The 13,952-nt window shown below is 42.6% G+C and overlaps 1 protein-coding gene across 1 annotated transcript; it reads left to right on the top strand.

Moving 5' to 3' along the window:
* Positions 1-6,198: 6,198 nt before the first annotated feature.
* On the top strand, positions 6,199-10,171 carry tmem88bl (transmembrane protein 88b-like; the record flags this gene model as incomplete). The annotated part of the gene is made up of 2 exons (XM_080845551.1): positions 6,199-6,498; positions 9,944-10,171. 2 exons carry the CDS (start codon positions 6,199-6,201, stop codon positions 10,169-10,171), a joined length of 528 nt encoding a protein of 175 aa, XP_080701677.1.
* Positions 10,172-13,952: the final 3,781 nt, after the last annotated feature.

Raw genomic sequence — 13,952 nt, 5'->3', positions numbered from 1 at the left:
TGGAAGTTTTATTAAGTGCTACTTCCAAACAGAATGTCTTTGTCATGTGCATAACAACTGTCTTTTAAATCTTAAAAAAATATATATAACATGTTATGAGTAATTTTTTAAGAGTGCTGTATCATTGAAAAGATGTCATTATTTCAATTATAAATCCTACTTAGGTTAATTTTTTCATGTCTTGTTTGCTGGTGACTGGAAGACTAATTGCACACACATTAATTTCATTAAATTTTATCAGCAAATGTGTAATAAGCATTATATATCAAAACACTCATCTGTGAATAACCCCTCTGTCTCCATCTCTGGACGTCATTTTAGTGAGGCTGGCATGGACCCTTATCAGGGCCCAGTAAAACACAAATCCCCCATTGCATTCTGGGATATCAGGGTTTTTATAAGGTAGAGTCGGTGCAGACCAGCTGCTTGGTGCAGGTGGGAGGGGAAGTGGCACAGCCCTGGGGAGAGAAGAGAAGGGGAAATGGCTCTGACCTTTCGGATCAGGCGAGAAGTTCTCATGTAGTGAGAGCGCAAGGACAAACACTAGACGTACTGTTCACCTCCACCAAAGCGTGGTCTTGTGTGCTGGCTTCTCTTTCTCTACATGTGGCCATCATTTGAGTCAAGAGACCACAAAGAACTTGAGAATGTATTTACTGCTTTCACATGGGATGTGGCTGGAGTTTGGACATTTTATTGCGGCAGGTGGTAGAAAGGTGTTGTTTGTTGTTGATTGTTTGAAATGTCAGAACCGTAACCTTTGGAGAATTGAGTCACAGAGATGGCGGTGTCAGATATAAGTTTTCATATTCCATAATATCAATGACAGGATCAAATTATGCTATTTATATTGCTACATTCACCTGGATTGATTTTATTTCATTAAAATCCCGAATCTTGAGTCCTGTAGAACTGTTGAAAGGATTTGCCCTCTCTCACACAAAGAATGACAGAGAATCATTAAAAAGATCTTTATCAAATCTTCACGAGTTTCTCTGAGCTCTCATGTCTGGCCTCTGTTGGAGACTGGTGGTACTGCATACCTCAGGCATGGAACTCCCAGCAAGTATATCAACAGCACATACTTGGGCAGGCCAGTTGAAACACTACCTGTGTAAGTGAACAGAGCATTCTCGGAAGGACATTCAGACGGCCTTATTGAATGTTGAATAGTCACGCATGTCTGAATAATGTGATTGGAAGAATCATAGAAAGCAAGACCTGACAATCCCTCAAGTTTCAGTTTGTTATGGGATCCCTCTCTCATGAGTATTCCTCTGTCTATTATATTAAGATTGAATGCATTTTTCTTACAATAGACCCATATAATCAGTATAGACAGGATATTGGTGTTCTACACCTGCACCTCGTCATTCACCTTTTTCCCATTCACACAGACGCCACACAGAAAAGGACTTCATGACAATAACTTCTATGAACACAGGCCATAAGGATCATAAATTCAAAGCCAAGCAAACAGAAAAAAAAACATCAAACAGAACCTATGGCACCCTCTAACCATGTTAACGACCATGGAATGACTGTTTGGTCAAGGCAGCTGCAAAATCCATTTGGTTATTTTGTGAGCAACTTTGAAGTCTACAGACTACTCCATGAAGATTGCTTGAAACAATCGCAGGGAGGATCAAGGCAGAGGGAAAAAAGCTGATTGTGTTTCATAATGACTGCAGTGTCAGGCATGCTGTTTCACTCAGCTCAGGGTTCAAATGAGGACTCAAAACTTGAGTCAGTGGTGTTTACTTTTCATAAGAGAATGACATGAGACAAGCAACTGACAGCCATTTAAAAAAAAAACGATTAAGGGAATAATTCATACATCTGACACGCTTCAATCAATTTCCCCTGACACAAGTCTTTGGAGATTTGCCAAACAGATTAATTAGCCTATTATGTTCTGAGGCTCCTATTACCAGGCCAGAGGGAATCCATGAATCACCTGCCAGAACTTGTAGGTGAGTCCATCCTTTGTTTTACGGACAAGACTAAGATGAAGGTGAGGGCAGCAGCAGCCGACATCTTAAACCGTTGGTCTTTAGATGAAAAAATGACAAAGGTAAAAACATGTCCTTTCCTGATGGCTGTTACCATGGTAACTGAAAACAGGACATGCATCAGAGGTTAATAGCCACACAGGTTGAGAAGCAACAGAGTGTAAGGTCACGGTGATAGAGCTCGCCATGCCATTAGTCCCGCTGTGCCGGGCCTCTTATGCGCAGGGAGCCTTGTGGAGAGCTCTGTAGAAACAGGGGGGAAACTGCTGGTGAGCAGAGCGCATAAGGACTCTTTCGTCATGACTTTCTGGGTTGCGGCTTAGAGCCGAATGCAGTGCAGTGGTTTGCAATCCATGAAAATAAGGCCAGCAAGAACATTTTATGGAGCAAAATTATATGTATACAAGCGCCACATAAGAAATGTAGACCAAGAAGATCCTAATGTCCAGTAAGGACCACTAAGGACTCAAGAATGAGGACTACATGTTGCCCTGACAAAAGTGCATTCACACAGAAGTATGTGTATGTATGTGAAGTAAGTCACAAGAAGTGTGTAAGATACCAAAACTAGCCAGTAAGTGTCAGTATGACCATTCTTTTTGTTCTGCCCCATTCTAGTTCTATGGCTTAAAAATTCACCTGAGCAACTGAACCAACCAGAGACCTCCATCAGGATGTCGTTGGTGGGGTTGTTGGGTGGTCCAGTAACACACTTAAAAAAATAAAAAATAAGCCAGCTACCCCACCTGTCCTTCCCTCTTTTTCCTCAATATCTGTCCGTTCTTCTTTTTTTCTCTCATGCTCTCTCATGCTCTCAGCTGCATTGCTGTTTCTGTGCTGTTCTGGTCTGTCCATTAATAGACTTCCATTTTCTCAGAGTCGAAAGAGCCAGATAAGAGAGACTGCTATTAGCCCTGAAATGGCTATTTAATTATCTGTCATTCCCTGTTCTCTCCTCCTCCTCCTCCTCCTCCTCCTTTCTCCACTTTTCTACCCCCTCCTTATATGTCAGTTTCTCTCTCTGACTCTCTCTATTGGTTTCCCCCACTGCTTCTACTTTCTCCATGTCTTGTCTTACTCATGCTGCCTACACTTTCTTTCCCTGTCTCCCTCCGTCGTCTGTCCATGTCCCCCTCTCTCTCCTGCCGTCTGTCCGTGTCCCTGACCTCTTTAAATGTGCATTTTCTGTGCCGTCTCTTGTACTTCTGTCAGGCTCCCTTGCTGATCCTGAGAGCTGGCAAGAGAGAAAGAGGCATGAGAGAGCTAGAGAGGGTGAGAGAGAGAGAGAGAGAGAGAGAGAGAGAGAGCGAGAGACCCTGAATGGGGACGAATTGAACGCCTCTGACAAATCAATCAATCTCCCTCTTATCTCCCAAACCCAGCACTTACAGACAAGGCAGAGCTATTTATATCAGCCTCATCAAATAATTCTCAGTTTGTCTAATGACAGAAATGGGTGAATGGGTGACATGCAATGAGTGTATGAGTGAGAGAAAAAGTGAGGTTTCAGGGGGGTGGGGGTGGGGTGGGGGGGGCTTGGTGGAGTGAGAGAGAGAGATAGAGTGAGAAAGAGAGAGAGAGAGATAGAGTGAGAAAGAGAGAGAGAGAGAGAGAGAGAGAGAGAGAGAGAGAGAGAGATGGACAGAGTGAGTTGGCAAATGAACATGTGTATCATACGCAGCAAAATGAATGAGTGGAGCATTCGTTCACAGACCAGCACACCTGATTGGGTCTTTAATTATCACTCTTCCCCCCCCCTCTGTGATATCAAGATCCAATACACTTTACCCCCTCCAGCAGCAGCAGCAGCACCGCCCACACCCCACCTCTACTTATCTGCCTTGTGCAAACTGCATGAGGATTTATCATGTGTAATGAGCTCTTGGACACCTTACAACAGGATCACCATTTCCCCCCTCCCCCTCCTCACTTGCTCCATCTGTCTTTTATTCACATTTTCACACTCTCTCTTTTCTTCCTCCCTTCCTAATCTCACCCCTGAACTCTCTTACCCTCTCACTTTTCCCCCTCTCCTCTTCTGTATCTCCTCCCTTCCCCTCTCTCACTTTTCACCCTCTCTTCTTCTCTATCTCCTCTCCGTCTAACTCTCTTGCCCTCTCTCCCTTGGCAGTAGTCCAGGATGGACACCCTGCGACAGGTTCACTCCTTCCAGGGAACATAATGTATAATGTGTCATATACCTTTCCCATTATATCCTCTTGCCCCCCCCCCCCCCCCCCCTCCTTCCTCCCCAGTGCCACCTCAGCCAAACAGCTCCTCCTCCACCCCCCATCTGCTGTGGTGCCATGCATTTTTGATGCCGTCGTTTTATTGATTCAGTTCTTTAGTGATGGCATTGAATTGGACGCAGCCCTGATGAGGTTTTGTTGTTCTGGGCACTTTGGGATTCGTCCTCCTGGGCAGGCTCACAGGCAGGGGAATGCAGTAATGAAACACATAAAAAGGGACATGAAGGAAGGGAAGAAGAGTGCCGTTTAAGGATTGTTTTAGTTTGTTTTTATCTGTTTGTTTCAGATGGCAAATGGGATTAGAGAGGATGGTGCATTTGGACTAAGTGGATTGAAAGGGGAGATGCATCATTATTATGAACATCAATGGCCCCATCACTCAGGTTACTGGTCTTTCAGTATATACTGTGGCAATAAAAGGCTACTTAGATGGGGCCATGTGTATGAAAAAGGTGGGTATTTCTTTTTATATTGATCTGATCTTTGATTTTCTCTCTCTCTCTCTCTCTCTCTCTCTGTCTCTCCCTCTCTCTGTCACACCTTCTTTCACAAGAGCCACACAGCAGGGACAGACAGAGAAAGGGGGGAGACAGAGAGAGAGAGAGAAAGATTCAGAAAGAGTGAAACACAGTGAGGAACACAGAGAGGACAGAGTGGAGAAGACTCAGAAGAGAGAGAGGGAGTGTGTGTGTGTGAGAGAGAGAGCCAGTGAGCAAGAGAAAGACGCTGACTGTCAAATCTCTGACTCCTTTACCAGTAACAAGGCGTTAGAGGTATATAATATTCTTTGGCGTGCTTTACGGCAGCAATATATTTATATCACCCTGGAAACGTGCGTATCTGGAAATTTGATTTCAAAACAAACCGAACGCATTGCTGGAACCCGGGGTCCCTTTTTCCTGGCATAAAGCAAGGACAAGCAAGAACATCAGCGGGTATGTAGCAGTTTTCGTAAGGCAAAGGAAAGTTATAAGCTACAATATTGCATGACTAAGTTGCATACTTGTATTGGGCGACATAGAAATAGGTTTGAAAAATGTCAGTTTACCTAATTCAGATGTATTTTTTAGCGAACACGATGGATCAAGCGAACGTTAATGAGAAAGACATTTCAAAATAATACAATGACATGTTTACTTTTCTGTTTGCGTCTTGGTGGCGTCACGGTTCTGAAGAAGATAAGCAGAGGTGCTGCTCTAGTAATTGAATATCGAGTGACAGATCAATCAGAATCTTGCAGGAGCTGGGGACGGTGTGATCAATAAAGATGTGTCATTTTGATTAATTATTACTTCATTACCAGATCCGATCTTTGCTTTACACATTTCAAGATGGTGTGAAACATCTTGTTTCCAAGACATGACATGCCAAGGGCGATGTAAACAGACAGCAACTGTGCGTAATGATGCTTTGTCATGCGTAAAATGTCCTCATGCGTTCTACTAAACTCACCAGAACGTAATTCTTATAACGGCTCCCTTAACCTAACTGCTTGCTCAATTCTGATTTACCTGGTTGAAATGGGTTGGAATCGCCATTGCATGGGTTCCAGATAACTTGCCAGGTGTGCAAAGCCTCTGGGCATCTCACATGCATTGCGAAATATGACATTTTATTGGTTTGGAAACGAGACGTTTATTTGAGAGTACAAAACACATCAAATAGTTGCCAAGGCAAAATAAACGGTCTCACGTGTTTTTCTTTATGTTCGAAATGATTCTCGCTGTAAAACGACACACACTGTAGCCTGGCGGCGCCACCCCATGCACTTGCTCTGCGCTCATAGATAGATACTATTGTCTTCATACTATTGTCTTATGACAGCAGGTTAGCTCCCTCCCCCATTTAACAGTAACCCCTCTCTCATTACGTCTGATGCGGTTGTTCTGTCTCATATAATTCAAATGTTACTTCTTTCTGTGTTTTTGCATTTAAGGATGTGTGGCGTGGACTCAGATTTGGATGATGGAGGACTGGGTGATGACGAGAGAGATCAAGAGGATGAGTTTGCCATGGCTGAAGGGGTCCGCATGCTTCCCCCTCCCACAGCGCACTGCGAAGGCAGTGTGTGGGGTGGCCGCCGGAGCCGCTGTGGTTGCCTGGTGTTTGGAGCGGGACTGGCTCTGTGGAACTTGGGCCTGGCAGTGACCTGTGTGCTACTGCTGGCCATCATCTTCGCCCTGGTGCTGCTTCCCGCTGTACTGCTTCTCTACGCTGGCTTTCTTTGCCACTCACGGGTTAGACCGCCACTGAGTTCACTATGTGTCATCCATTTTACATTGGTCATTACAATTACATTGGACAGGCCTACACCCACCATACAGAGACAACATTAACAAGACTACCACGTAAGCTCAGTAGTGACAGTCCTCACAACATCATCATGCAGTTAAATGATACCCTGCTGGAAAACCAGCAAAGACAGGAATGATCTCATTTGCTGTTGCCTGCTGGTTTTGTTTACAATGATGCTGATTGGCCAGGGCTCTTGATGAGCCTAGTCTCTTAGATGTAAGGCAATTCCAAGGCATTCTGGTCTATGGTCATTGCACTTATGCTATTATTGTCTTGTTTGATCAGCAAGGCTAAGGTTCAACACCAGCGACATAGGCATGAGTCCAACACTAAACAACAGATCAGTTTACTCAACAAAAACACAGCACTGCCAAACCCACTAATGCTGGTGTTGGCTGTTGTTTTTGTTTCAGCGGTGACAAGTGCCACAAAACTAGCCAAAGGTGAAAAAAGTAACTCAAATGTATTACAATCATCATCGAATAAACCACACAGGAACAAACTCTAAGACAACAAATGCACTGACAGAAATCAGTGTAAGAAAGGGCAGCACACCATGTGGGCAGCTGGTACAAAAAGTAAAACAAGATGTTTTTTTTTTCTTTCAGATTTGGCACACTAACTTAAATATTACGTAAAAGACATTTTAGTATACTAAATGGCAGTTATAATTCACTTAAAAATGTAAGCTAGAGGTGTACCAAGAAGTCATTATCTGTATCTGTTCAACCAACATTATGGCCCAATCCTAAAGTCCCTCTCACGGATTCACAGACTTTAAGGCATGTCCCCCTTAAATCCATGAGGGCGTAGGGCTGTCCTACTGTCAAATTGTCAAGTGAATGAGGGCTCTCTCGCAGATATTTTGATCCCTTTATGCACAATTTCCGTAGGTCCGTATTTCTACACATTTTGTCGTAGGAAGTTTCCCACAGTTGTGTTAGCGTTTTGATGTGAAACACGGGTAACCAGAAAAAGCCTGGAAGCATAAAAAAAACCTAAACAACCGCTATAAACGTGCTGTTCCATTCCTATTTACGCCATTCTGAGCCCTTGCAGCCTATCACACTCAATCACTTACCAGGTGACGTCAATTCAATCTGTGAGGGTTTAGGCCTTAGGCCTGAGAGGGGACATTGGTGTGGGCCATCTCTATCTGTACTTGGGTAAAAAGTAGTCCTTAAGTCTAAGGGAATGATCTTAAATTCCAAATATTTGCGTTTCTTGATGTGTTAACTCACATCAACTTACTGCAGTTCACTAGGGAAACGTAAGTGACTACTATACTACAGTAGTCAATTGTTAGCTTCATAAATGCTGTTTTATGAACTTGTTGCTGTCTGTTTAAATTAACCATGAAATACTTGGTGGTGTGTTAGTTGATGGTCAAATTCCATGAAACCTATGGTAATATTACATCTTAAACAGGTGAATATTGACAGAATTACAAGGTAATTAAAAAAAAAACAAGTTTTTCTTGTTTTAATCGAGGACAAAACAAGAAAACAAGTAAACATGTCAGACTAAAATCACAGATTGTAGGCTTCATATTGACGTATAGGTTGCAGATGTTTGAGTTTGACAGAAATCCAGTTCGCCAGTGTAGACTTTTGTCTCCCATTAGTTCTCATTCATGCAAGAGCTTCCTTGAGTGACAGCAGGTCAGCTGCAGCCTGCTGCCTGATGTGCACTGACTTGTGGGGCCAGCTACAGAATATAGACTACAGAATCAGAATCTACAGAATTGCTTTTCAATAATGTGTAGTAACTTCAATTAAACGACTAGTTGGTGCAATCAAAGTCTTATGTTGCAAACAGAATGGCATTATTAGCTTGTGGCCATCCATTTAGATATGAATCAATATCAAGAAACATAATGACAGACACACTGACATGCCAATCATGGAGCTGACTTTTTCCAGAATTATAACAAGCAACTTTGGGTAGAAAAAATATCTGTTTCCATCGCACTATTTGTGCTTTCCTGAATAATGTATTCAGATTCAGGTACATCTCTACTTTATGCTTTCCTTTTCGCAGTCCCAACAGGTCGAAATGCAAGTACATCTTACAAGACAACGTTAGGGACCTCTGGACCACTCATAGATTATTTAGTGTGGATGCGCCCTCTAAACATTACCTTGAAGCGGTCTCTGGACTGCCCTGTTCAAACATGTGAGGTGTATCTGTGCAGACCTGACCCTGCTGCACTGGCTGAACGAGCTCAACACAAACAAGCGACTTTTGGCTCTCTGCCACCTCCGGGGCCTGCCAGCCCAGAGATTTACAGATGTAGGTGTGTTTGAGGAAGTGATTAAGTCCCATGGTGTGATGTGGGGTTGAGGTTGGAGGCTGTGGCGTGCTAACACGGAAAATGGCCACATGAAAGGAGTTCTTTGATTCCTGTGTATAACCAGAATCTCTGTCTCTTCCTTCATCTTTCTCCCTCTCTGTCTCTCGCCCATTTTCTCTGTCTCTTCCTCTCTCTCTCTCTCTCTCTCTTTTCACCTCTCTCTATCTTTGTGTGTGTGTGTGTGTAAACGTTCTCTAATCGGTGCATATTTTTCTGCAAGGTCATTACAGCCGGACAATATCTGTGATATATGTGCACATTAAACTTCCAGCTATGTGAAATTTATGAGTGCTCTCATGCAGTATATCATTTGTGCTTGCCCATATCAGACCATTGCCAAGGGGTTCTATGGTGCTGCTCCCCCCATTCATTTTCTTGTCCTCCTCTCATTCTGTTGTTCCCTATTTGCATCTCTTTGTTTGCTACTTTTTCATCTTATATCAATTTGTTGTCCCTGTTTTGTGTTTGTTGGCTGCATTGTCATCTACAATTGTTCTCTTTCTGTTTTTGTTGTTCGTCATGTCTTTGTCATTGTCTCTTTGTCTCTATTCCTTTTTTTTCTGTTTATCTTTGTGACAGTCCACCACAGCCCCCCTCTTCTTCCTGCTCTCCACAGTTTTGTCCAGAGTGTAAGATGCTGGCAGGTGATTGACAGCTCGGGGGGGGGGGGGGGGTTATTGACAACTCAGGGGCTGCGTCTTATCTGACATGAAGAGAGAGCCAGGACAGAAGCCTGTCACACACCGTTACCTTCTGTCGCACAGTCTCTCACATGAATACTCAATATGAAGGCATAGAGGCACACAAATAAACACACACACACACATACACACAAACACAAAAACACACACACAAACAAACACACTCACAAGCACACATGCACACACATGCACACACAAAGACAAACTCACAAACACAAGTACATATACTTGCACGTAAACACATACGCAAATATGTCTATGCCAGATACACACGCACATATATACAAGCACACACACAGACTCACACCTCTAACCACCTTTTCCGTTCCACAGGTGATGGCATCCTCCTCTGCTGTTTGCCATTACCTTGATGACAACAGCTGTTCTGCCCTCATCATCCTTGGCTTCATTATGATGTCACCGTTGGTGGTGGTTGCTGCTGCAATCTTCTGTGGGTTGCTCCGCCGGCTCCGCCTCCTTTGGCTATTTCAGCCAATCAGTGGGGCATGGTACCGCGGCCTCAGCCTGGATTGGAGCGGGAACCTGCGTGCTTGGGTGTGACACCGCAGCAGGGAGGTCAGGGATCTCAGAAATCAAAGGTCAGGTTCTGAGCAGCATTGGCTGAATGTCACTCACAGGCTTTCACAGTGTTGGGACCGTGCGCTTTGACACCCATCATATTATTTTAACACAGCACTTCGCTCAGGTCAATGCACTTTCCCAGGGGGAGAGTAGGTGGTCATGCCAGGCTGTTCGATTCAGCATGATTTAATATAAATTACATAAATATAATGTTAAACATCTACACACGTGGATTACAAATAACTGTTATTTTGAGAGGCTTTTAATGAATTTCAGGTGAGCTACATTTGTACCTCAACTCTGCCATTTTAATTCCACATCCACATCTGCAAGTATGTTTCACCTAGCAGGCCGAGGTCAGGTGACATGCCTGAGTTACCTCATCTCAGATCATAACAAGAACCATATTACTTTCAGGTCCTGGCTTACTATAGATTTGTGAGTGCCAATTTGGTATACAGTGCAAAACAATAAGCACAATCTAATTTACTGTTAGAAAAGGAGTAGGTGTATTTCTATTCGTCATTGAACAGATGCCATCTTTACCCTGTTAAAGGATACGCTTGGACAATGTTTAGCAAGACAGGAGTTTAGTGTTTATGCAACTTTCTAATCATTACATTTAAGAATCTGACAGATTTTGTGATTCTTTAACTAGGCATTCGAGGTCAGTTAGTTTTACCAGAATTCCCCCCGAAAAGTCCATGGCCTGAGTCTTTTTCCGTGTTAGAATAATGGACAAGGGTGATTTGCTGGAGTATCCCGTTTAAGAAGGGCAAGGACAGCTTTCACAAGCACACAGTACACCAAAAGTAATGTCCATGTGTTGTATGAAGTGTCCTTTAGTTGTCTCCATCAAGTGGCCTACTATTTTACTGTTCCATTAGTTTGTTTCTGTGCAGTTTGAGAAGCACTACTTTGAAAAAAAGACAGTGTTGTTTAGAAAAGGACTTGCTTAGAAAGAAATCACATCTGTGACAAATGTGGAGTACAGTTGTGGGCATAAATGTATAATGATGTAAATACTGTATTTTTATACCTTGTATTTATTTAAGAATGTATTTATCTTTATTTATAAGTATTCATTTTAAGCAGGGGCAATGAGTATGAGCACACATGAAACCCAAGTAACACTGTATTACTGGAACTAAAATGGACGCATTGTAAGAATATCGCTCAGGTTGGCACTGAACAGGTTGTGCACAGTACAGTATGTATAGGCCATAATACTGTAATATGTGGATGTGGAAGTAAGTTGCCAGCATGTTCAACATTCAGTTCATTAGCCTAAAAACACAGAGACACAGATTTGATACATTTAAAGGGATCCCCTAGGGTAACCTAAGGACCAAGGATAGCTAGTGCTAGCCTGCTTAGGTTGTGGACAGGAGGATCTGTAGCTGTGTGATAAACCAGATGGTAAACTTCATTCCAAAGCTGTAAGGTCTCTCAGAAACGCCATGTTAAAGTGGCACTGAAACATTGCAGAGTTTAATTTTACTCAGCAGAGATTGAGCACATTGTTCTGCTTCTCGCTGTGCTCAGTGAGCTCCTATGAGGCATTACATAATCTTAAGTGTACTTTCAGTGGTCAGACACAGTGTTGATAATGGTCCTTGCTACACCAACAGGTAGCATTAATTTTACAACAGCAGGAGCAGCATTAGAAGAATATAATCTATTTATATCCGTAAGGTTATATACAAAGTTATATCAATACTCTTTATCATATCCATGATAGATATCATAACTATGCTGTTGCTGTAAGATATTGATAGCCACTAGTTCTGCTCACTATGAGCTTTATTTTTAGGATGGTTAAATGGAATTACCATACTGATTTTTCCTTTGAGTAGAGGAAGATTTATAGGTATGAGAAATATGGTAATGAATGGTAGTGAATTAGACCCTGCTGGCTAACTAGAGGTACTCTACATTTAGGGCATCATTTGGCCGTAGTATATGTTACAGGTTCACTGCTTAATCTACATTTATTCTTCATTTGAATTGTTTTACCAGTAGTAATAGAGAGTCACTTGTGATCATCATTACGAATGGTGTCTGTGTAGTGAAAGATGGACTGAATATCTGATTAAAATGTCATGATCCAGAATTGATGTAGACAGACTCAGTCTCAGAAGAACTAGCATTTAGGAGCCTTCAGGTGGTAATTTCCCAAATGGAGCACACTGGCATAGCTTTGGCTGTAAATGTCACCATTTGTACAGAGATTATTTAAAACACCCATAATTGTTGTCATATCTCTCTGTATACTACTACTACCCACACAAACACACACACACACACACACACACACACACACACACACAGATGCAGAAAAACATAGAAAAACATCTATACTTGTGAATTTCCAAATACTGTTGATATATGTATGCACCAATTTCCGTGTGACCTCTATGTTTGTGGTTATCATAGGTCAGTGTCACTGTTACTTAGATGAATGTCATCAAAGAGAAACCATTAAACTACTTTAAACATTACAGTAAACACTAACAGTATTTTTTTCCATTTTGAAGTGAATGAAAGTGATATAGGCTCATTTTGATCAGTATTATAGCAGCGTGTTCTCAGGAACATTACCACAGGTCCATTATTCATAATTTAAATCCTGCAAAACCATAACAACAAAACAAAAAGCAAGAACAAAATGGAATACATTCACAAACCATGGACTTCTAGTTTTGGGAAAAGGGTCCACTTTTTTCTTCCCTGGTAGCTGTCTCATCACGACCCTCCCTAAGTAGGCCATTTTCCCTTTCTCCAGGTGCTAACAACACCACAAAAATACCCCGCCGCCGCCACCGCCACCGCCACCGAGCATGTTGTCACCATAGATTCCACATTCACGTTACACGCGCGGCACAAAAAGGGGGTAAATAGGCACAATACATATTTATGACTCTCAGAAAGGCTACCATGTCTGTCTTCTGAAACAGCATCACGCTAATGGGATTTTCTGATGTATTTCCGCAATTATCGACCCCAGCTGTGCCACATGCCACGTTGGTGAGAAGCCATAGAAACAACAACCGCGCATACCAAACGCTGAATGTTATGTTATTATGTTCATCAATATTCAATAACCATTTGTTAGCTTCAGGGGTGGTTCAAGTGGTTCCTGGGGTAACTATTACCTGTGTATCAACAGAGAAGTAGTTATAATACGTAATCATTTCATCATCACACGCACAGTGATTGGGCATTTACTTATAGCATTGCTGCCTTCCCCAAAGTACCCTAAAACAAAGAACATGTTTGGCTTTGATGGTCTGGTTCCTCTGTTGTTTCTTGTCTGGGCTGGATATAATTTGAGAATGGATATCAGTGATTGGTTGGATATACTGTATATATCTGAACCCCCTCTGTCTCTGCTGGATGTGGGTATTCTCCATATAGTTGGATAGATATCCTTTTCCACATTTCAGGCAGATGTGAAAAGTGAGTGGCGTGATGGGTGGCTGGATGGAAATAGGAAGGAAGTCTGGTGTCAGGCGCACACAGTTAATTGAAGCCATTCAGCGAAGGGCGCTTGGGTGAGGGCGTGCATAAGTCACACACGCAGGCAGCTCACAGAAATGCTGTTTACACAAATGTCTGAGCAGAAGGCCAGGGCCTCTCTGAGGATGCCTATTCAAACATTATGGTAATGCAGAGTGTGTGTTGCACCTGAAATAGATTTACTCAGGTCAACACAATTGGAGGAAATGGAGCATCTGTATTGTACTGTGTAGAGGTAGTA

The sequence above is a fragment of the Sprattus sprattus genome (genome assembly GCF_963457725.1).
Source record: "Sprattus sprattus genome assembly, chromosome: 10".
Taxonomy (NCBI): domain Eukaryota; kingdom Metazoa; phylum Chordata; class Actinopteri; order Clupeiformes; family Clupeidae; genus Sprattus; species Sprattus sprattus.
The sequence above is the reverse complement of the archived record's forward strand: the minus strand, read 5'-3'. Positions and strand labels throughout refer to the sequence as shown.